The sequence below is a fragment of the Leucopleurus acutus genome (assembly GCF_964270905.1).
Source record: "Leucopleurus acutus genome assembly, chromosome: 4".
NCBI lineage: Eukaryota > Metazoa > Chordata > Mammalia > Artiodactyla > Delphinidae > Leucopleurus > Leucopleurus acutus.
The window spans coordinates 154426508-154451730 of record NC_139146.1 but is presented as its reverse complement, the minus strand read 5'-3'; the positions used below and the strand labels follow the sequence as shown (position 1 = coordinate 154451730).

Below are 25223 nucleotides of genomic sequence, written 5' to 3'. Positions count from 1 at the left end.
GTAAGTCCTGCTGCTGTAAAGCAACGTCCCCTCCTCTCTCCGCCTTCAGGATCGAGTCCAACGACCTGCCCCTGCTGACGGCTGTCGCCAGCACTCACTCTCCGTACGTCGCTCAGATACTCTTATAAGCTGACGCTCAGGACAGCTGCTCCGTGGAAGAAGGATCAGCCGCTCAGCCGAAGGAGGGAGGACAGATGGCCGCTCCCCGGGACCGCGAGGCCCGGGCAGGGCAGACGGAGCCAGTCCGGCCGCGCTGGGCCGGGCCGGGCGGTGGTGTGAGCACGTTGGGGCCCAGAAGCGGGGCTGAGACATCTCCGAGTTCCAGCGCGAGCTCCCCAAGCTGGGGAGAGGGGTCCCACCGTCCTGAGAAGATGGTCAGCGTGGGGACCCCGGCTCAGTGGCCGAGTGAAGCCCGCGCGTGCCACCCTCCGCTCCAGTGGCTGCGGCGTCACCGTCACCGTCTGGCGCAAAGCACGGGGGGCCGGGAGCTCCAGGGACCCGCTGCTTCCCTATCTTGGCCCAGTGTACCGTGTTGGAGATGCAGCCACGGGTAGGTCAGGGACGGGTCGTTGGCGCGATCAAGGCAGGAATCGGCGCGGCGTCCTCAGCCCGGCCCCGTGTGGTTCCGTGGCAGCGGCGAGCTCGGCCCGACCCCGCCCGGCTTCTCCAGACGCTTCGCAGCTCTCGGCAGCCCTTCAAGCGGGGCCGTTCGTTCACCAAAGTTGGTTCTGTAAGCTGGCGAGTGGTTCTGTGGCTGAACAACTCCCGCGGAAGCCACCTTCCTCCTATCCTAGTTAATACAAATGACTATTTATACTTTAAAAGGCGCAGCTGTCCGGGTGGGAAGTGAAAGCTGCAAGAGTGCAGGATGACTCATGAAAGGAATTCGCTTGAACGTTTGTAAACAATCCAGATATGAGCTGAATTTTTACACTATCATCTCTGTGCCTTCCAATCCCTATGTCCTTTTCAAAACAGCTTCCCAGAACTTCACTGCCCCGTAGTATAAAACCTGCCAAAATGAAGCACTGTTTATTTATGAGCATCGTGTGCTTTTTACAAATCCTTAATTTTCTGTTGACGTTAACTTTAGTTTACTGACCGTCATCCAGGGTAAAGGAAAAGCCTCTTTGGTAAATGGATGGTTGAAAGGCAGGGGGCTAACCCAGTACAGCAGAACTGTTACACCTGCAGATCTTGAGGTCGGTTCGTTATAACCAGGCTCTGATTTCCTTCTCTTTTATGAATTGATGCCGGTCCTTTCCATGTAGCCTTTGCACTTAAGAATATGAAACGACTTCCCTTTCAGGAGTTAAGATGACTTCATATTTTCTACTTGATAAAATCCTGATCCCAAAATCCAAGTTACATTCATCTGTGTCTTTACTCTCTGACAAATGCACGCGAGTTATTTGTTTGAAAGAGGAGAGCGGCAGGACCAATGGAGAAACACAGGTGTGTTCTTCCTTTCTTAGGAATCGGTCAGAACTGCAGCCTTCCCCTCTCTTTTTTAATAAATCTTCTTTCTTTCTTTCTTTTGACTGCTCCAGGCAGCTTGTAGCGTCTTCGTTCCCCGACCAGGGACTGAACTCAGGCCCTCCGCAGGGAGAGAGCACCGAGCCCTAACCCCTGGACCCCAGGGAATTCCGCCCCCCTTTTCTTTTTACGGTGTGAAATGCAGAGAGGCATGTTGAGGCGCTTAAGATCTTGGATTTGTATTGTATGCCTTTCTCTCATAAAAGTGATGTTGTCCATTCTTCTACGTTTTCTGTTTCCTCTTGCCTGATGTCTGGCACGAGACGGGTGTTCCGAGTTCTTGGCTCCGTGGCATCGTGGCGGTTGTCGTGGACCTCGCCCGTGGCCACCCTCTCCCCGTCCGTGCTGAGTGAGGCCACAGTGTCCCCTCTGCACCGGCTTCGAGCACTCGCAGTCTCGGTTCCCTTCTCCTCGCTGACACGTTCTGGGCGCTTCCCCTCCCTCCTCCCCCGACCTTCCAGGGCTTCACAGACAATAACTAGGAACGAAATCAGTGCACGTAGCGGCCGGTGAGCAGTAGACCCGGCCCGGGGGACGCTGAGCTTCAAATGGCCGATTCTAAACTCCACGCATTACATATGCGGCCCAGCCTCTGGAAGCTGAGGAAACTGGCCTTGCCTCCGCATCTCCTGTCCCCCGCCTCTCCCGGGAGAAGGTGACGGAGGGAGAGCGCTCAGGACCCTGGGCAGCCCCGACCCTCACGGCTGCCGCCTGCACAGCAGACCAGGGATGCTGCTCGTTCATAAACCCTCCCCTGGAGGACATCCACCTGTGCTCTCTCCTAAACTCAAGCTCCTCCCAAAAGCGGAAAAGAATCTCATGGAACTGTGTTGAGATACACACCGGACCCCACCTGGTGGCTTGGGTCTGTCTTAGCCCAAGAGGCAAGGAAGGGACCCACCCTCGCCCAGGCCCACCTCAAGAAAAGAAACAAAAGTAAAAAAAAAAAAAAAAAATGTACAAATAGAGAAAACTACCTCAGTTGACAGGATTCCACCTTTAGGGTTTCTTCAACTTCGACGTCTTACCTGTTGAGTGCACCTTTTGTAGCATCTTGCTTTTCCACGCAAGCTGGGAGGCAGGACAGAGCGGTGTGTGCCCGCGTGACCGTGATGGGCCTCCCTCTAGCATGTCGCGGTTTTATTTTTCATAGACTGACGGGTGATATGAATGTAAAGACCATTGTGTACGTTTAAACATGACAATGAGAACTTAAAATGTAGCTTCCATACTTGTGCATAATTCCAAAGTATTTTATTTTTATCAGTGTTAAATAGCTTTTTGTATAGGCTTCAATCCATTTTTCTGAAGTGTGCTGTTTTTTAATGAAAGTAACTCCAAACTTTTCACATCCCATGGAACTGCCGTTTACACATCGCAACTTTTTAAACTTTCCGTATTTTTCAACGTTAACTTTTTTCGAGGGAGGAAAATCCCTGCCTGCTAAACGATACTAAACTGTTGTTTAGGCCCTTCCAATTAGGTTCTGAGATTTTATAAAATTCAGCCTGTAGCTTTTTAGGTTCCTCACTAGAGTTGGTTGTACATAAAAATAAAGAATATAAAGTGACCCCACGGTTCTTTTAAATATCTGGATTTTTCCACTAACACATACTTTTGAAAGTATTTTGTTCATGCATACTTTCACCAATAAACTGAAAAAGCCTTTAGCTTCTCGGTAAATGTGAACCATTTGTTTTCTCTTGTGCTTTGGGGGAGGGGACCTTTTAATATACTGTTTGCCTAAATCAAGCAGCCCCCTCTGAATGTTAATTTTTAAATGTCCATCTTTGGTGAACCGTATATCTTGAAAGCAAGATTGCAACGTGCTTAAATTTAAGTGGTTTACAAGAGAAAATTCTGGGATTGATTTGTTACTACTGAAGCTCCATGAAGACAAATTGGTAGGACTTGATGTTTTTGATCAGTTAAATAGGTATCAATGGCAATGTATGGAAATTGTTTTCTCCAAACTTGTTCACGTATCATTTTGATCCATTCTTCTGTGGCATTTGGTGCAATAAACCTTCTGAATTTATCTTGAACATTTTCCTGGTACTGCCTGTGATTGTTACGTTTAATCAGACTTAGACGTCTCATGTCCGGTAATTCATGCTGACACGAGCCCACTGTATATGTCAGGGACTCTCAGCGGGGCTGTTTGGGAAACGTAGGGCCGCTTTGGTGAGCATGGTGATGGGCGAGGGCTCCTGGCACAGGGTGGGCAGGGGCTGAGGGGGATAGAACATCTTGTCACATGCAGGGCACCCCGGAATGAGGAGTTATCCCACCTCCCGTGTGACTCACAGATATCCTGCTGACATTCAGGTGGGTGAAAGCCTTAGTTTATAATGATCTAAGCTGAGAATTTAATTTTGCGTTACAGAACGCATTTCTCTCATGAGCTTACTATACGCTGAATTTTCCAGGAATGCCACTGTTGTATATAAACTGCGGCGAGATTTTACTTTGGAAGGTTGAGGATTTCAGCAAGAACTGCCATCCATTTGGAAAACCCTATTACCCGTAGCTGTGCTCCTCATGAAGTCTGTCACCAGCACAGTGTTCTGTATCATCTCTGCTTGTAGCGGTGGCCTTCGTGGAGGTTCCATCCAGGAGTGAGTATCTGCTTCGTTCATTATATTTTCTAATCTACTAGTGCCCCAATGTCTGTGTGTTAAAGTATATGTTAATATAAGTTGTCAAATAGTACAACTAGGGCATTATAGTGGTTTGTTATAAGTTATGTGTGTAAGGTTATTCTGTTGATGAATCTTGTGAATTTTATTTTAGGAAAATAAAGGGCATTAGAAAATATGTGCTATGAAATGTAGCACTGATACATACGGCCTCAGGAAACATATGCTATGAAGTGTAACTTTTGTAGCTACGTAAGACCATACCGAATCCTGTTGTTTGCAGAATACAGGAAGGAGTAATATTAGGTATTGCTAAATCCTTTTTGGATTAGAGGTAAATTTCAAGTGTTTTTCATGCTCCCTTTAAAACCACGCCTTTGAGAAAGCCCTGACACACACATACACACCACACTGCTCCTTGGTTCTGTCGGATGCCTGATATATGTCACCTCATTTGATCCTCACACCTGGAAGAGGTGGGTATTATGATAGCTAATCTTATGTGTCACCTTGGTTAGGCCACGGTACCCAGATACCTGGTCTAACGCCCGTGTGATGTTGCCGTGAAGGCTTTTTAGATGACAGCAACACAGAGGAGTCGGCTTTGAGTAAAGCAGGTTACCCTCCGTACGGTGGGGCGTCTCCCCGGTCAGTTGAAGGACTTCAGAGAAAACAGACTGAGATCCCCTGAAGAAGAGGGAATTTGGCCTCCCCACGGCCTCCACACTCTTGCCTGGGTCTCCAGCCTGCTGGCCTATGTGCAGATTTGGGGTCTGCCAGCCTCCCCAATCATGTGAGCCAATTCCTGAAGAGAAAGCTATCCATCTGTCTGTCGCTATGCATCTGTCCATCCATCCACCACCCATCCATCCATGCATTTGTCCCTTCGTTCATTCATGTCTATCTCTACGTCAATCCACCCACCCACCCATCCATTTGTCCCTTTATCCATTTCATCTATCTCTCCATCCATCCATCCATCTGTCCCTTTACCCATCCATTTGTCCCTTTATCCATTCATCTATCTATCTGTCTTTCCATCCATCCATCCATTCTGTCGGTTCTGTTTCCCTGGAGAACCCTGACTACTAACATAGGTACTTAAGATATCGGTCTAGTGACATCCATGAGGACCCAACAAAGCAGTTGGGAGTCAGAATATTGTCACACCAGGTTATTGGAGGTTGACTTTGAAGCAAAGATCTTTAACATAGAGAGAGTACAGACTTCATAGTTTCCGCTTAGATAAGTCACATAGTCTCTGAACATGGGATGCAAAGGGGGTACTGGAGAACAGGAAGAGCCTAAATTAGGACAACCTCTGAGACAACAGAGGAGGAGGTACCAGCTCATTCGTGGTGGGAGAGAGGAGATTAATCCCCACTGCTGTGCCTTGCCCTCTGTGTTCTTGGGGACCTCAGGCCAGCAGTCATCATCCCCTTCTCTCACCTTCGAGCACTCAGTCTGCCGACCCTCCTCCTAGGCCCCTGCCTCCACCCCTCACCTCACAAGGTCGTGTCTGTCAGCCTGCCCTGGCCCCTCCCATGGTTACTGAGGTCTTTCCCCACATCCAGTCGGGACCCAGAGCTGCTGAGCTTGCACTCTTTGGGTGCCAAGGGCATCACCTGCTCTCCTTGCTCTTTCCTTCTTGCAGTCCTTCCTCATTCTCACCCGGGTTACCAAAATGCCCTCCAAACTCACCTCCCTTTCGTAGCAACACTTCTCACCAATCTTCCTCCAGGCTGATGTCTAACCAACCTTCCCAAAATGCAAGTTCAATCCTGTCACTGTTGTTTAAAAGTTGGCCCAGGAAAATCCAAGCTCCTCGGCACCTGAGCCCCCTCCTCTGGCCTCAGCGCCGGACGCCCACCTCTGCAGGCTGCTGGCTACCTAAAGGCGCGAGCTGATCCCTGCCTGCGCCCTGTCAGTCCTTCGTCCTGGTTTCCCGCTCCCTTTTGCTCCATCAAGGCCCCCCCTGTTCTGGCTCAAAATGCAGCTCGGGGCGAATCCGCCAGCACCTCGCTACTCGGCATCCCTGGATCCACCAGAGCTGCCTCACCCGGGAGCTTGACGGATGTGCAGGATCTCAAACCCTGTCCCAGACCGACCGAACCAGGATCTCACCTTAATACGATCCCCAGATGACACATATGCACATTAAAACCTTGAGAATCACTACTCCCACACCCAGTGTGAGTGAGTGGGTGAGGGAAAGAACATATCAATTACTGAGATTATGTCCATGTTTTGGAAGCAAGGGGGGCAATGAAGATATATGCAAGCAAAGAAATGAAATAGAAATGGATCACGATGTTGAAACTGTCTCACATACACATAAATTTCACAACACTTAAGTAGCTATTATTTATGTGGAGAAAAAAGGTCAACCAAAAGAAGGGAAAACAAATGTAATAGAAGATAGAACTTCAGAGACATTTTGTGACTTAAAGGAAGAAATTTGGGGAAATGTAGAAAAACAGGTTAGAAATTTGCCCAACTGATTTCCAAAAACATTTCTAAGAGCATTTTGGGTAATGTATACAAGAATTATACATACTGTTAAATACCATAAATTGCACTTCTAGAAAGTTTTAGAAACTTTTAGAAATTAATCTCTAAACTTAGGTTTATAAGAATAAATCCAAACTCAACAACGTGAATATAAAATATCCCCATTTTCAACTATCTATGTTGATGAGAAAGCATTGTGATACTGTGGGTTGGTTTATGTGTTTAAAATTTTCCCCAAACCCCCCAATACCATTGGCAAAGTTTTGTTTTTCCAAGGCTCTTCCAGTGCATGGTTCTGATTCTCGCAGCATGAGGACGGCATTTGGGCTGCATCTCAGGTGAGCACAGTAACAGCCACGCATAGGTGGCCGGTGTGACGCTCATGCTGGAAGCTTGAATTTATCATTTGCTCCGAGTTATCTTCCCCGAAGAGAATTTATGTAAAGTAGGGGGGAGGGCTTGAGTACTTAGTGACGTGTCAGCCACGAGAACCCTGTGGGATGATCCAAAGGATGGACTTGGGGAACAAGTTTCTAAGGTATCTCTGGAATTAGAAAGCTGGTGCACGGGTGCGTGCGGCGCGCTGCGGGGCGGCCGACGCAGGCAGAAGCGGGCGTCGCGGGGAGCGGGCAGCGGGATTGGCTGCTGCGGCACTCGCGTGTCAGGGGGTTGCTAGGCTTCGGTCGCGCGCCCCGCCCTCGCGCTCCCTCGGTTTAAAAAAAAAAAAAAAAGCCTAAGGTGATAAAAAAGTTTACTTTGAATGATACAGTATTTTGTTTATCTCTGAAAGGGAAGAGGTGTAACCAAGTGATCAGTTACCCTCACCAATGATGAGTTAAACTCACGTCAAGTGCCTCTTTGATGGGATACCCTGAGGATGACACGGCATCACTCACCTTGGGATTCCTGCCCAAAACACATCACCCGAGGAAATAGCAGGTAAACCTGAATTAAGAGGTATTCTACAGAACTGGTCTGAATTGTTCAAGAATGTCAGTGTCATGAAAGACCAGGACTGAGGAGCTGTTGCTAATTGAAGGAGACTAGTGAGGTTTGAGGACTAAACGTAATACCTGGTCCTGGATAGGATCCTGGATCAGGGAAGATGACAAAGGACATCGTTGGGTCAATTAATAAAATTTGCTTATAAACTATAGATAAGGTAATATTGTATCAGTGCTAAATTTCCTGGATCTTATCATTGTACCATGGTTAGGTGCGAGAACGTCCTTGTTCTTAGGCAATGCACCATGAATATTTAGGGGTAAAGCAAAACCACGTCTGCAACTTACCTTCAAATGGTTCAGTAAAAACCAGTGTGTGTGTGTGTGTGTGTGTGTGCGCGCGCGCGCATGCACACGCACATGTGTGTGTGTAGAAAGAACGCATTAGGATAAAATGAACAACTGATGATTCTGAGTGAGGAGTCTATCAGTTCACTTAGTACTGTTCTTGTGCTCCTGCAAATTTGAAATCATTTCAAAATCAGCCTTTTAACAGATTCTTTTTAATGCACAAAGACATCTCAATTGGATTTAGTGAATGATAGATAGTAGGAGGAATTTGGGACGGTTTAATCCATGATCTCTCTAATCCTACACAAAATTAGTTCAGGTGGAAAATAACTAATCCAAGACTCCTTCACACACACTGCAATAAATCTCACGTGGACCCAGCTCAAAATTCAGACCACATAGGAATGTCAGCAGCTGAACGCTACCTTCTTCAATACAGAGCATCCCTGGGGCAGGACCTACCACGGAGGACGTCCACGGCTCCTCGCAGAGTGTTTCAGATGGATATACAGTTAACTGTCAAACAGACATCTCCTGATGAACAGATCTCTGGCGACAGAGGGTAAGCAATATTCTAGGGCAGAGGCAAGATTCTCCAGCGGAGCAAGAAGGCTCTCTCCATGTAGGGAACAGGAGTCTCTGAGTGTATTCCCTTTTCTATCATGGAAGCTTGTTGTCACACTCCATATTGAAACGCTGGATGACTACAGAGTGGATTCGCTGTGGTATTACGCAGAAGGACCTCAGGAAATAGTTGTTCATTTGAATACATGCTTACACACTCTTTACTTGAGTCTCATGATAACTCTACAAAATATTCAGGACAGATACTAACATCCCCATTTTACTAATGAAAAAACCCACATTGGGAAATATGCAACTTGTTCAAGATTCCATAGATAGTAATGGGGAAAAAAACCTTGAATTTGAACTGGTATATTCTTACTCTGCTAGGCAGTCTGTGGGGTGTTTTTTTTTTAATACATTTATTTACTTATTTATTTATATTTTTGGCTGCCTTGGGTCTTCGTTGCTGCGCGCGGGCTTTCTCTAGTTGCGGTGAGCGGGGGCTGCTCTTTGTTGCAGTGCGCGGGCTTCTCACTGCGGTGGCTTCTCTTGTTGCAGAGCACGGGCTCTAGGTGCGTGGGCCTCAGTAGTTGTGGCACGTGGGGTCAGTAGTTGTGACTCACGGGCTCAGTAGTTGTGGCTTGCGGGCTCAGTAGTTGTGGTTCGTGGGCTCTAGAGCACAGGCTCAGCAGTTGTGGCACACGGGCTTAGTTGCTTCGTGGCATGTGGGATCTTCCCGGACCAGGGCTCCAACCCGTGTCCCCTGCATTGGTGGGCAGATCCTTAACCACTGCGCCACCAGGGAAGCCCAGTCTGTGGGGTTTTAAGAAGCGTTATAGAGTTACCTCCATCTCACAGACTGAGTTTTCTCAGGTTTTGGAAACTGAGCAGATGGCTGTGCTCTCCAGGTTAAACCATGTGGTAAAGAAGCAGTTCTAAGGACTGAGCCCCTCACCTCCTGTTTTCTGTAGCTATAAAATGGGAATAATACCCACCCAGTCACTATACGGACATCACTGTGGAAATCCAATATGAATTACAAAACGTTCTGATAGGTTGAAAGGAGCTATAAAACTGATTATTCATAGTATTGCTATTAAATAGCGTTCTCTAATGCACACGTTAAGACAGCTTGACTTTTTCTATGATTCCGAAAAGCAAATGATCATACCTCCTGCTCTTCTGGTAGCTTTGACAGCTTAGGTGGTCTGGAAACTCTTGGCAATGCTCCCTGGCTCTGCCGGAGGAGGACGGCCCGTTTGGAGTTCCTTTGATTGGTGTCCTCGTAATCACCCATATGCCAGGCAATGAAACCACGACTGAAGCTTCCTTCTGCGTCCATAACAGAAGGAGTCGGTTGCCTGCAATAGGAACAAATCGGTTGGTTCTCAAATGGGAAAATTGTTAGAAATAAGGCCACCAGTTTTCAGATAGTTGAGATTCGTCTGCATCTGTTGTGATTGTGATGATTTCTAGCCATGGAGCTTGGGAAAGCTAAGGCTCTGAGCCCTCAGCCAGTGTCCTGAGAAGCTTCTGGACTCTGCCCCTCCACTTCCCTAGACATCCAGCTGCTGGAGATGCAGGGAACTACCTGCACAGGTGGACACTTATCCAGGAAGCTTGTTGACGACATCACCCTGGTACCACGACTGCTCCTGGCATCCTTTAGAGCCGAGTAGGCAAGACGCTGGGAATTTGGGGGCAGGCCGAGGCCTTGAGTTCTCCTGCAGGACACGCCTGTCGGGTTTGAGACTTCGGGGGATTCAGGGAAAAGCCAGCTTGGCGATGACAGAATCTGACTTTGGACAGTGCGTGGGAGGAAAGATCCAGGCTTCACTCTCTTTCCCCAGTGAAATCACGGTCTCCGTTCCAACTCCCCTTAATTAGAATATTATCTGAGGACTGCTTCCCCATTGTAAAGGGCCAGGTCTGGGGGAAAGGACAAGAAGGATCGTAGAATAAGGATTTGCCATCTCTTTTGGAAGGCTGTTGTCACCCAAGAGAACTCGTGGGGCTTCTTACCTTCACGTAAGAAGCAGACCTTCATTCTGTTTTATGGCCAAGTAATATTCCACCTTGTTTATCTATTCACCAGTGGATGGATGTTTGGGTTGGTTCCACCTTTTTTTCTACCTAGGACTCGAATTGTGGGGTTGTGTGGTAATTCTATGCTTAGCTTTTTGAGAAACCACTAAACTGTTTTCCATAACAGCTTCACCATTTTACACTAACACCAGCAACGTAGGAGGGTTCTAATTTCTACACATCCTCATCAACGCTTGTTACTGCCTTTTCTATTTTACCATCCAAGTGTGAAGTAGTATCTCATGTGGTTTTCATTTGCATTTCTCTCATAACTAATTATGTTAAACATCTTTTCATGGGTTTATTGACCACTTGTGCATCTTTTTTGGAAAGCTGTCTATTCATATCTTTTGCTGCATAATTTTATGCAGTTGTCTTTTAAATCATATAGGAAAAAAAGAGTTAAAAACCAAAATACATTAATGCTGACTATTTTTTTTTTTGTTTTTTTTTTTTGCGGTACGCGGGCCTCTCACTGTTGTGGCCTCTCCCGTTGCGGAGCACAGGCTCCGGACGCGCAGGCTCAGCGGCCATGGCTCACGGGCCCAGCCGCTCCGCGGCATGTGGGATCTTCCCGGACCGGGGCACGAACCCGCGTCCCCTGCATCGGCAGGCAGACTCTCAACCACTGCGCCACCAAGGAAGCCCCATTAATGCTGACTTTTAAATTTACCCATGCAGTTACCTTTACCACTGGCTTGTTAATTATTTTGTGCCTTTGAGTTACTGTTTCTTGTCCTTTTGTTTCAACCTGAAGGACTCCCTTTAGCATTTAGTGTAGGGCAGGTCTGCTAGGCACAAAATTCTCTCAGTTTTTATCTGTAATGTCTTAATTTCTCCTTCATTTTTGAAGGATAGTTTCGCTGGATATAGAACTTTTTGGCTAACTTGTTTTTCTTTCAGCACATTGAATATATCATTCCACTGCTTTCTGGCTTTCATTATTTCTGCTGAGAATTTAGCTGTTCATCTTGAAGATCCCTTGTATACAATGACTCATTTTTCTTCTGCTACTTTCAAGATTCTCTTTTTGTCTTTGCCATTTGACAGTCTGACTATGATGTATCTAAGTGTGGGTCTCTGAGTTTATCTTACTTGGAGTTTGTTGAGCTTCTTGAATGTGTCAGTTACTGTTTTTCATCAAATTTGGGATGCTTCTGGCCATTATTTCAAATATCCCTTCTGCCCCTTCCTCTCTTCCTCTTTTCCTTCTAGGATTCCCATTATGCTATGTTGGTACACAGTCTCAGAGCTCTGTTCCTTGTGCATTTTTTAAAAATTCTTTTTTCTTTCCATTTCTCAGAAGGTATAATCTCAGCTGATCTATATTTAAGTACACTGATTCTTTTCTGATAGCTCAAACCTGCTATTAAGCTCCCATTGTGAGTTTTTCATTTCAGTTATTGTACTTTTCAACTCCAGAATTTCTATTTTTTTATATGTACGATTTCTATCTCTTTATTGATATTGTGTTTGTCAAGACCTTGTTCTCATACTTTCCTTTAACATTTTGGACATGGTTTCTGTGAGGGGAGGGTCCAAGTTCAGTCCATGCCTTCCCTTCTGTTCCCAAGAAGCTCTCTGTGCTCAGTACAGGACATGCTGACAAGCTCACAAGTCGCACTGCATGAAAAGAGCTCAGAGCGCAGTCAGTACGTACCTGTTCCCTTTATCTGGAGCATGTGTAAACTTTCTCAGAACCGCTTAGCTATGCATGCGTAAATGGCCCACAGGTGCACCCCCAACTTTGTGTATTTCAGACTCTAAGGGGTAAGAGTTGGGGTCCTTCTACCACGGCACAAAGTGAGGCGAATGCAGCCACGCTGCCCACTGCGAGCCATGGGGGTCTGCCACGCCGCAAGGAGGTGGATCTCGTGTACTCTCTCCTCTTGAGGTAGGTACACAATGTACCATTTGAGCCTGCACGCCTGTTGTCTGCTCTCAGTGACCTTGAGTCATGCACTGGCCTCTTCCCTGGCTGGCACGCACCTGCCTGTTAGCTCTGGCCACACTCATGTTCTATTCTATTCTCTTCTATCCTCTGGCACAGTCTAGCCACCTGCGGAAGCAGTCTCCCTGAGTATCTTGAGCCTGTTTGAAATAGCCGACTTAAAGCCTCCGTCAGCTAAATATAGCCGTGCTTCCTTCGAGACAGTTTCTGTTGATCGCTTTCTTTCCCTGTGTATCAGCCACACTTTCCTGTTCCTGTTCCTCATAATTTTTCTGTTGATAAATTGACATTTGAAATAATATACTGCGCCAATTCTGGAATGAGATTTTCTCCCTCTCCCCAGGGCTTGCTGTTCCTGCTTGTTTTGTTTTTCTTTTCTCTTTGTTGTTGTTTTCGTTGCTTTTTGTTTGTTTGTTTTCGGTGGTGGTGATGTTGCTGTTGTTTACTTTCCTGGACTAATTGTTTAAAGTCTGTCATGTGTGCCCCCTGAATTTTCTGCTTGGTTAGCTTAGTGGTCAGCTAATGACTGGACAGAAATCTCCTTAAATGCCTCAAATCCATGTGTTTTCTGGTCTTCGTTTGTGTCTAGGCATACCTTCAATGCCCCAGCAGACAGTTTACAACTCTGCCTTAGCCTTCGTTTCCTGCTTTCATGGAGCTTCAAGGTTAGCCAAAGGTCAGAGATTAGGACCTTCTGGGGCCTTGCCTGGGCATGTGCACAGCACTGCACGTGTGCACAGCCTTCTAGACTTCTAGGCATATGTTAGAGCTTTTTGAAATCCTCTAGAGACATGTCATCTCCCAGTTTTTTCCTTAAAGATTTTTGGTCAGCTTCTTGTTTGCCCCAACTTGTATTGCCCTCCTCCCCCCAGGTGACTGTGATATTAAATGATTGTTGTTTTTGACCGGTGCTTGTGAGATAGAGATGTTCATACAGAGTCAGGTCAAATAATGACAAGCCCTGAGAATGGAGATTTTCCAGGGATTTTCAAGACAGATGGAATAATGAAACAAAACAAAAAGATAATCTACTGAATGGGAGACAATATCTGCACATGATATGACCAATAAGGGATTAATATCCATCATATATAAACAGCTCATACAACTCAACATCAAAAAACAAACAACCTGATTAAAAAATGGGCAGAAGACCTGAATAGACATTTTTCTAAAGAGGAAATGCAGACGGTCAAACGATATATGAAAATATGGTCAACATCTCTAATCATCAGGGAAATGCAAATCAAAACTACAATGAACTGTCACCTCACACCTGTCAGAATGGCCATGATTAAAAAGAACACGCTAATAAAGATGTTAAAAAAAGAACACAAATAACAAACGTTGGCAAGGATGTGGAGCAAAGGGAACACTGGTACACTGTTGGTGGGAATGTAAATTGGTGCAGCCACTATGGAGAACAGTATGGAGGTTCCTCAAAAAACTAAAAATACAGCTACCATAGGACTCAGCAGTTCCACTCCTGGGCATATATCTGGAGAAAACTATGATTCAAAAAGATACATGCACTCCAATGTTCACAGCAGCATTGTTTACAATAGTCAAGGTATGGAAGCAACCTAAGTGTCCATTGATAGATGAATGGATTAAGATGTGGTGTATATATACAATGGAATATTACTCAGCCATAAAAAAGAACGGAATTTTGCCATTTGTGACAACATGGATGGACTTGGAGGGCATCATGCTCAGTGAAATAAGTCAGACAAAGACAAATACTATCTGATATCACTTACATGTGGAATCTAAAAAAATACAAGAAATTAGTGAATATAACAAAAAAGAAGGAGACTCACAGATATAGAGAACAAACCAGTGGTTACCAGTGGGGAGAAAGGGAAGAGGCAATACAGAGGTCGGGGGGGAGTGGGAGGTACAAACTATTAGGTGTAAGGTGGGCTCAAGGGTGTATGTTCAACACGGAGAATATGGCCAATATTTTGTAATAACTGTAAATGGAAATTAACTTTTTAAATTGTATAAAAAATTTAAAAATTAAAGTTAAAAAAATAAAGAGCTGGAGTTGGGATTTGAACCCAACCAGTTACACACACACAGACACCAAATCAAATATAACATTTCTCTGAGTAGGAAGCTTTTCCAGGCGCTTCAAACTCGTGTTTCCCCTTCAGTGACTGGTCAGCTGCTAGTTTTCACAGCTACCATGGTTGTGAGGCTATTGGTTTTTTCAAGGCTACCTTGAAGCTGGAAAGAGAGGATGGGAATAGAGCAATTTTAATTTAAATTTAAAATGTCACAAAGATCGTGTTTCTAAGATTTAGCCATTTTTCTTAAATACGTGCTCCATGGATTACTGAAAGCATTTGTTCATTCATTTCCAATGTTTTGAAAAAGGTGATTTTGACAATTTTTGCCACTGTTCTTATTTCTTTTATGGAGGAAATACGTTTTTGGAGGTCCTTACTGCACCATTCCTGAAGTGGTTTCCAAACTGAATTATTTTAAAATGAAACAAAGACTCACTATTTAAGGAAAAATCGTCTGTGCCTTCTGTTTCCACTCATTTGCCCCTGCTCCAAATGCTGCTTGGTGTTGCTTGTACTTCATCGTGATGGTTCTGACCCCAGCTGACAGCAGCCTCCTTCCTGAGATCATCACCTCTTTTCAGACTTTCTAGTAAGACTTCCAAGAAGCATTCGTGATTGTGGACACTGTCCTCCTCCTGGCTTTCTGCTGGGCTTTCAAAGCTCTTTTCTTTCTGTCTCTCCTCTTACTTCTCATATTACTTCCTCTACTTTTCTTCTGGAATAATCTTTTATTCTTTTGGCTCCTTTATCACTGGTATTCCCCAGGATTCCATCCTTGATTCTCATCTCCCAATATGCAACCACCCATCTCCAAATTGGGAAATAGCCTTTCTAGCTGATGATCCAACCAACATCAGTATACTTACGTGTAAATTTTTTACTTTCAGCTCTAAAAATCTAAGCACAGATCCCCAGCTTCTCACTGAACCTAGTACCGGGAATCTCGTTACTAACAATGATAACTGTTTCTAGCATCCACTGAGATACATGAGGTTCCAGACACTATGCTAGATGCTCGATGTGTATTACCTCCCTCTAATCTTTATCACAGTCCAACGTGATAGATGTCATTTCCTGCTTTGTACCTCTGAAGGTAGACTAAGTAATTTATCCAAGATCAAACAGTTAAAAAGCAGTAGAGCTGGGATCTGCACTCAGAGTTGTCTGATTCTAAACGTATATAATTACCTCAGCTGTAAAACGGGGATCATATTACAATACCTACTCTTCATAAGGACTAAATGAGTCAATACCTAGAAAGCACTTAGTATCTGGCCCATAGTAAAAATTCAATAAAATGTTGGCCATTTGTATTTTGATTATAGGATGCTGCCTCTCAACTCATCTTGCCATCTCCCTGTTTTCTCTCTTCCCCCAAATAGACCCTCTTCTTCCTGCGTTCCCTTTTTCGTTCAATGCCATAACCGTTTCCCCAGCCACCCCCAGAGAGGCACATCAGAACTGCCTTGGACTTTCACATCTCCTCCACCCACCCACATTTTGTTGGTTGCCAAGCCTTGTGGAACCTTTCTCTAAACGACCTCACCATCCCCGTCTCTCACCCGGGCTCCCATCGGTGTGATTATTCCAATTTTATTTAACGTGCCTTTCTTCTTTGGGGCTCTCCTTTCTCTGCTCTGCCCGCTCAGCAAACAGTTTTCAACAGCTATTAGGTGCCATGTATTCCTTCTATCACAGAGATTTAATTATATCGCTTCCTTACTTAACAATTGGAAACAACGCTTCGTCGCCTACAGAACTAAGCACAAAACCTTCGTCGGGAATTCGAAACACTGCACCACCCGGCCCCTGTACTGCATCCCAGTCTCACCTCCTGTCACACCCCAAACCAGCGCCGTGTGCTTCAGCCGCGCGACGGTCTTCCCTCTGCACACCAGAAAGCCTCGCTCCTCCGAGCCTTTTTAATGGTATGATGGCTTTTATGTAAATAATAAAAGATTCATACATATAATAGGTTGGGATACTCATATTTTTTCACAAGTAGGATACATACAAAACTTAAAGGAAAGAAATCGACGGGGGTGGGGTGAAGAGAGATTCAGCTGTTCATTTTACTCCTTTGTGTATTGTCTGAATTTTCCAACCAAACACATCTATTAGTTCCATTTATATTTTTTTACATCTTTATTGGAGTATAATTGCTTTACAATGGTGTGTTAGTTTCTGCTGTATAACAAAGTGAATCGGCTATAGATATACATATATCCCCATATCTCCTCCCTCTTGCGTCTCCCTCCCTCCCACCCTCCCTATCCCACCCCTCCAGGTGGTCACATAGCACCGAGCTGATCTCCCTGTGCTATGCGGCTGCTTCCCACTAGCTATCTATTTTACGTTTGGTAGTGTATATATGTCCGTGCCACTCTCTCACTTCGTCCCAGCTTACCCTTCCCCCTCCCTGTGTCCTCAAGTCCATTCTCTACATCTGCGTCTCTATTCCTGTCCTGCCCCTAGGTTCTTCAGAACCTTTTTTTTTTTTTGATTCCATATATATGTGTGTTAGCATACGGTATTTGTTTTTTTCTTTCTTACTTCACTCTGTAGGACAGACTCTTCCTTATGGATGGGATCGCTTCCCTGGTTCCATCTCCAGGCTCACCTTTTGATTTCCTACCCAGCCTTAAAAATGCAGCTCAAGCTACCCCTCCTACAGAACATTCCTGATTGGCTATCTGACCTTCAACATGGTTTACACATTGTTCACTCCTACTTTACTTGGCGTCTTCCTGAAAGGGAAGGAACCCTGTCGTACTTTTTTGGGTCTTCAGTCTCTAGCAGAGTTCCTGACATAGAACACGTTTCCAGTCGAGTTTCCTCGCTTCTCTCAAGGTACCCAAAGATGGTCAGTTGTTACCTCAAGGCAGAGAGGCTGTGACTGCATGGGTTGGAGGGTTTGCAGAGAGGTGGGATTGAGTTCAAGTTCACACTCTCTTTTGCTAGTTGAAGTTTTTAAACTGTGAGCTTGTTATTTTTTTTTTTATAATAAAAGATGTCTAAATGTTGCTTAAAAACTGTTGGTTGTTTGGAAAATGATCAAAATTTTCCTAGCAGACCAGACAACACAGAAATAGGGTCAGAAGATAAAACAGACTCCAGCACCGAGTTAGGAAATGACTGGCTGGGACTTGCTTATATAACTGTCTAAAGCCGATGGGACAAACTGAACTTTGATGTTGACACTTGTGCCAGAAAACATACTCTGGGTGGCTGAAGGGCAGCCCTTCGAGGGCAGTGCTCTGCTTGGTCTTCTGGGTTCCCACCTTTTTGTGGGAGCTGGGCCCGCAGGAGACTCCAGGGCAGCCACCTGGATTCACGACCCAACAGTCTTGTCCAGGAGCAAAGCTTTTTCTACTGTTTGGACATCTGGGTTCCCTCTGGTTGAGTGAAGATTGTTCTAATAAGCGGTAAAATTACTGTCTTTTGGATTCCAAAGTTAAGGAAACAAATCGCTAACTGTTTAAGCCCAGTGAGTCAGTCTGGTTGCCTTATACATACCTGGCGACAGTTATTCACTAGAGTTTCAATAGAGAAAGATGTGGAAACTTCCCTGCTGGGCTCGGCATTCTCCTTGCAGCATCGTAAAGTGATGTAACCCTGTGCATTTCTAGCCTGTGAAGAGGCCTGGGGCTGTATCCGTATAGCGACTTAAAAGCACCACTACTTATTTCCCCAGCAAGCTAGTTCCCCTAAATGTTTGCTTTCTTGCAGGGTCATTGATTTCTGCTCTTTCCATTTCCGGAAGTACTCAAAAGCCACTGATGGCTCAATGGAAACTTCTGAGAAACACATTCCGAAACCATTTGGCAGGATCCTTGCTTTCTTGGAGAACAGGCCTTCTATAGAACATTTGCAGGAAAATAAGACCCAGTTTTTTAAAGATCTCTGCTTTTACGGTATAGTCCACACCTAAAGTCAGAATCCGCCAAGGATACAATTAGGGCTTTCATGATGTTTAAAACTGTCTTTTTCTCTTCTGAACTGGCCTTCTGCATTGACGGAGTGGGTGTTACTGCTGACACTGGCAGCCACATATGTCCAATGATTTCAGAGACAGACAACAGCCAGAGACCAGGGTTCCTCCCGAGCACACAGTCGGGAGAGGTCATATAAAGCATCATCCCCTGAGCCTTCTCTAGAGAACTTATCTTGGAGGGGCGGGGCCACAGAGGCGGACCTGGGGAGGGGCGGTGCCACAGAGGCGGACCTGGGGCGATTGGGGCGGCTGCAGGTCGGTGTTAGCTGTGTCATCATTTAGTTACGTCAGACCTCATTTCTTACCCATTGACCTTCCTTCTCTCCCTGCCCTAGAGAGTCATACGTGATGCCCTAGAGAATCATGCGTGATGCCCTAGAGAATCATGCGTGAGGACGTTGCATCTCACTTTCAAAAGACACCGTCTTAATCCTCGGGTAACAATTACTTGATCCTGGATCAGCAGCTGTCATGGAGACGATTAAAAAGCATGAAATTATCTTGATGTTTCATGTTTGGACAAAGTGAGTGCACGACTATATTTAGCAATTTTTAAAATATAAGTTTTAATGCAACTGGAATTTATCCTAGGTTGTTTGTTGCCCAGGAGATTCTTGTTGAGTGGAAAGAGAAAGAGACTTATTTAAAAAGCTAATTCTTGGGCTTCTCTGGTGGCACAGTGGTTGCGAGTCCGCCTGCCGATGCAGGGGACACAGGTTCGTGCCCCGGTCCAGGAAGATCCTACATGCCGCGGAGCGGCTGGGCCCGTGAGCCATGGCCGCTGAGCCTGCGTGTCCGGAGCCTGTGCTCCGCAACGGGAGAGGCCGCAACAGTGAGAAGCCCGCATACAGCAAAAAAAAAAAAAAAAAAAAGTTAGTTCTTAGTAATTAATACCCAAAGCTGCCTATAAAGACTTGTCTACAAGATGCCGACCTTCCTTCTTTAATGTGCAGTCTTCAGGATGCTGGGAAAATCAAGGTTCTACCTCTGAGTGATAACTTAACCAGTTTACAATAAAGGTCCAAGGTTAAATGTAACTGAGTGATTAGGACAATGTGTGGAGACGTACAGCCTCAAAGATGCAGAAGCCGCCTGCATGACTGGTCAAGTCTTCAGACAACAAGAGTCTGAACCCGAGTTTTTTGAACAGAGATTAGTATGTGTTCATCCGTGTCCCAGGTCCCTGGAGACCACGCAGAAGGCTAACAGCGTATGTAAGACAGACACATGGCACGGGACCAAAACATCAGTGCATGAATCCACAATTGCTTATTTACCTCTGTACCTGTCAACAGCTACTAGGAAGTTATTTGATTGCAGCACACTTCCAATGTTAATCATTCATGATGAAATGCAGAAGAACATTTTTTTTTTTTTTTTTTTTTTTTTGGCGGTACGCGGCCCTCTCACTGCCATGGCCTCTCCCGTTGCGGAGCACAGGCTGCGGACACACAGGCTCAGCAGCCATGGCTCACAGGCCCAGCCGCTCCACGGCATGTGGGATCTTCCCGGACCGGGGCACGAACCCGTGTCCCCTGCATCGGCAGGCGGACTCTCAACCACTGCGCCACCAGGGAAGCCCAGAAGAACATTTTTATGCCTGTTTGAATCTTTCAGTCTTGTTTAGTAGTTCGCTCCTTGCCCAAATAACAAAAATGCCTACGATCAGTTTTACACCATTAACAATTCGAAAAAAAACTTATTAAATGGGTCTGCATATCTATGGGCACAAACTATTTTGCAAAGTAGATAGAATTATTTATATTTATAAATAAAACTGTGTGATTCACATTAGCATGAAACATACCACCTCAAGGATGAAAATGAAATTGCTCCCCAAAGAAATGTTGGGGAAAACACAAGAGATGCATCCCCAAATTGCCACCGTCCACCATTAACTATTTCAGACATAAGAACATTGCTTGAATGCTATTTTTAAAAGACAGAAAGGGATAACTAAATGTAAGAATATTTATTTTTCCTTTAAGTAGAAAAAAACCCACTCTCTTGGGCTCTCTTCGAGGAGGAGAGCATCTAAGGCTTGTGCAGTTCTGTAAAATTACACACACCATATGCTTCAGACCTCAGATTGTGATTATTTTGATTTGATTTATTGCTTTTACTCCATAGGAAACACAACCACTTTATTTGAAAGACTTGTTAAATATTCTACCACTCGGCTGGAGTAAAGAATTTATTGGAACAAGAGAGGTCTTGCATGACCCTCAGCGGACAAACACTTCTTCATTGCTTTGCCAGCTTGTCTTCCCCGAGCTCCAGAATGTGGAGCTCACGGCTGGTTGCACTTACGGATGTCAGCTGGGCTTCCAGTCACCCGGGTCATGCCGTCGAAATCAAACATGCTGTCTTCCTGTGCCTAGTAACACACTCCACAAGGTTCTTGTTGCCAAGAGTTGTTCCACAACGTGGACCTACACAGAGGAGTTTACTGATTTTCGTTCAGTATTTTAAATGATTTATATGAAATGACGATCACTTGTGCTCACTCAGAGGCAGCTGTCCAAAAGCTTTCAGCAATGCAGCGTGTTAGACTGTCTGGGGTCACCTGTGAGGAATGTTGAATGGAATTCCTGATGTTGCTGGAGATGCGGGCGATTTTTTGTAGGACATCCAGGAAGTCCTGCCAGTTTCAGCAGCACGGGGCATCTCTCCATGCTGGTGCTTCCTGGGTGACACTTGCTTTTTTTGCATCCAGATCAGAAAACCACAAGGGGAAGAAAGGGCAGCAACGTGTACTTCAGCTGTGTGGCAGCAATCCTGGGGAAGGCTGGTAGGGAGAATATAACAGTATTGACTCAATTTAGTCTTGGACATCCTCATCTATCCAGATGGTGAAGCCTGACCTTCATTAACTAAGGATAAAGTTGATAGAATTTCATCTTAGTTCCTTTGGAATCTAAGGATATAGAAAATTAGACAAAATGGTTAACAGAGCCTCAAGGACACATCACCATCTTCAAACGCTATCAATTTTTAGCCAGTCTTATTGAATCTCTGTCTTACTTACTAATCCTCCCTCCGCCAAGACATCGACTCTCAAAGATATAAAAACTCTTTTTGCTAACATCATCACAATGCCATTATTTCTCCTAAAATTTTAATACTTTCACCAAATATTCAGCATTCAAGATTCTGGCTAGCTCATCAATGTTACGACTTTTTTATCAGCCTGTTTGTTAGAAACAGAAGACATGTAAGCTCACACCTGTAATTGCTTAAGGCTTTCACGTTTCCTTTAGTTCATAGGTTCTCTCCATCTCTATTCTCCTCTACCTCCCCCTCCTCTTCCTCGTCTTTCTCCTTCTCATTATTTGTTGAAGAAACACAATTTCTATAAAAATGGTGTTTCCATTTGTCCTATGAAATTTCCCACATCTGTCCTCTCCAAGTCGTCATTTAACATTTTCCGCCATCATCTTATTTCCTATACAGTGTTGGTTGGATTTAGAGGTTTGATCTAAGTCAGGCTGGGTTTTGGGGGCAAGACCACCGCATTAGTTTGCTAGGGTTGCCATCACACAGTGCTGCAGACAGGCGGCTGAAGAGCAGAAATGTAGCATCCACCATTACAGAGGCTGGAAGTCCGAGATCTAGGGGTCAGCAGGGCTGGTTTCTCCCGAGGCCGCTCTCCTTGGTGTGTGGACGGCTGTCTTCTCCCTGTGTCTTCACATGGTCTTTTCTCTGTGTGTGTCTGTGTTCAAACCTCCTCTTCTTATAAAGACACCAGTCAGATTGGATTAGGGCCAACCTAATGACCTCATTTTAATTTAATCACCTCTTTGAAGACACTTTCTCCAAATGCAGTCACATTCTGAGGTACTGGGGGGTTAGGACTTCAACACAGGAATTTCGGGAGTGAACAAGTCAGTCCATAATAACTTTCCAGGTAGTTGTGTGCCCTTCCATCAAGATGTATATACAATATCGGATCGTTTGTCTTTTTGTGGGTTTGGCAGTCGCTCATGATCAATATCTAGATTCATTCACTTGCGTTTGCAAAGTGGTGATAGCCTAATTCTGTTGTTACTTCTTTATGTATTAGCTAGATTCCTTTTTTTTCTTTTTTTTTTAAGTTGATTCATCTTCTCTTTGCTTTGCAGTGGTACAGTTTGTATTAGAAAGGCAGAATTAATATTTGATCCTTTTCGTTTATTTACTCATTTTCAAAATAATAGGTTGGTTCATTGGAATCCTCCAATGCGATCAGTTTGTTGAGGCTTTTTAACTGACACTGTGAACTCACGGATGTTCACGTCTGTGTGTATGAAGGTGTGATGTATATTAATCCACTGCAGTTATTACCTTTCCCTCAAGTTGTCCTATGTTTGGCCAGTGGGAGTCTCTGCAAGCTTGGCTTGCAAGTCCCTCAGACAGGACTGCGGTAGTCCTGGAGAGCTTCCTTATCTGGTACGGCATGATGTACCAGGCTCATGTTTTCCATTTCCTCTCCAGGTCCGAGAAGCTCCGGTTCCTTTTAGTGGAAAAGGTGCTTGAAGAGCAGAATCTGAGCACTAGGGGAGCTCACGGCTACTGAGTTGATTTCTACATCTAGGCCTTTATAGTGAGTTGAACTATGAACCAGATGTACGTAAACATCCAGCATCATACATATGTGTACATATATAATCCCAATCAAATTCAGGGTTTGCTTTATCTTAACATCTGTCTTTCCTCTTTCCCACTCCAAGAATCCTGGCCTCAACCACAGCAGGAATGATTAAATAAGAACCCCACGTTGCTGTCCATTTGCTTTCACACACGACACGCGCACAGCAGAGTCAGCCTCGCACAGCTAACACGCCCACCAAGCTTTCTGCAGCTCTTTCTGTCCTTAGATTTGTACTCAAATCACTGTGCTTTACAATCCCTGGGAATATTTCCTCCCTGTGGGTTAAACCATCAACGGGGTACATATTTAGGGTTTTTTGTTTTTCATTTTATATTTAAATACATTTATTTTATAAATAAGAACTCAGATATGAGGTGCACGTCTTGTATGTCTTACGTAAGGTGAGACACGCACATGGTTTCAAAGCCAAACCAAGCGTGGCGTCAGCAGTGCTCTCCTGTTTCTCTCGTCGCCCTGTGTGTCTAAGCCAGAGGAAGGGCTGGCTTTGTGTGGTGGCGGATTTGGAGGAGGAGGTGATGCCCGAATCGTGTCTTACTGAACAGCTGTAAAGAGTGACTCCGATTCTGGGAGAATCTGTCTCGAAGGCCTTAGGGAAGAAAACATTTGTTCTGCCACCCACCATGTAATTCTTCTTTGAATTTTAATGCGTTAGCCTTTAGGCTGCGAGACAGAAAACAGCCGCTGTGTTCTGTTTAAACTCGGCCATCTTTCTACTTTGCCGTACAGGCTAGAAATGAGAAGGTTTTGTCAAATATATGGTTATGCGCTCCAAAGTAGTTCGTGTGGATCTGTGAAGTTCCATCTCGTGATAACATCTTGGAATCTAAATATAGCAGTATTATCTAAAATAGATAAGCAACAAGGATGTATTGTACAGCACAGGGAAATTCAGCCATTATCTTGTAATAACTTTAAATGGAGTATAATCAATAAAATTTTGAATTACTTTGCTGTACACCTGAAACTTATGTAACACTGTATATCAACTATACGTCAATAAAACAATAAAGCATAGTGTAAAAAAAGAAAGATAAGTATATTTTTTAAAATAAAACAAATACGGGAGTTTTAATGGAAACAAAATTAATTAATTAATATAACTTTCCTAGAAGCCAACTTCCACCCATCCTTCAAGCTCAGGGGACCTTATGGAGCCTTCCTGATGTCGCCCCAAAGTTTAGATTCCCCGACATCTGTTTCCATGACACCCACTAGAATACTCCTATTGTAACAGGCATTGCACTTAGTTGTTACACTTTAAGTATCTAAAACACAAAGCATGGTGCCAGGCACAATTTAATATTTCTATCACTGCATCCAAATATACTCTAGTATGATTATTCATTTAGGTGTCTCTTTCCCCCAGCTATTCGATAAGCTTTCTGAGGGCAGGAACTGTGTCTTCCTTCCTCGGGGCCACACTTGTCCACAGTTTGGATGGAATAAAGAACAGAAGAGATACTATTGGACATAGAATTAGAATAACAGAGGCTAAACCCAGTATCCTCTTGAGGATCATATTATAAGGACGAGGCCACCTTTGAAAGTGATGGATAGCATCCTCGTAAACTCCCAACGCCGCTGAACGCTACCGTCTGACCTCTGTACCCTCAGAGCATAAAACATGATGTGACCGCTGCAGCATATTCTATACATGTTGTGGCGAATCCTACAGTCATTTTGAGACTTTCTTAAAACGGGGAAAGAAGCTACCCTCCTGTGTGTCAGATCCATTCCGGATGCCTTACACGCTCACACTTCATCCTCAAGACAGCCCCACGAGACAGGTGTTACTGTTTCCCCTTTTACCGCGAACTGAGGTCCGAGAGCATCTACGTTTCACAAGATGGAGGAATTCTGCCCAACTCTGTCAGCTGCAGAAAACCTGGCATTATGAGCAGGCTTAAAAGAACAAGTGAAAG

The 25223-nt window shown here is 44.8% G+C and overlaps 2 protein-coding genes across 3 annotated transcripts in view; one reads left to right on the top strand and one right to left on the bottom strand.

The window, feature by feature from the left end:
• Positions 1-3576, top strand: part of FNIP2 (folliculin interacting protein 2) — a 124798-nt gene extending 121222 nt beyond the window's left edge. For both annotated transcript variants that reach the window (XM_082838710.1, XM_082838711.1), the window contains one exon: positions 50-3576. In XM_082838710.1, coding sequence (XP_082694836.1) covers positions 50-128 — 79 coding nt within the window. In that variant the 3' untranslated portion in view covers positions 129-3576. The remainder of the gene's footprint in view (positions 1-49) is intronic.
• Positions 3577-9644: 6068 nt separating this feature from the next.
• The window catches only part of SPMIP2 (sperm microtubule inner protein 2), a gene marked incomplete at both ends in the record, with an annotated part of 80952 nt that continues 65373 nt past the window's right edge, over positions 9645-25223 (bottom strand). The window contains 2 exon segments of the mRNA XM_082838725.1: positions 9645-9713; positions 9717-9909. Coding sequence (XP_082694851.1) covers positions 9645-9713; positions 9717-9909 — 262 coding nt within the window.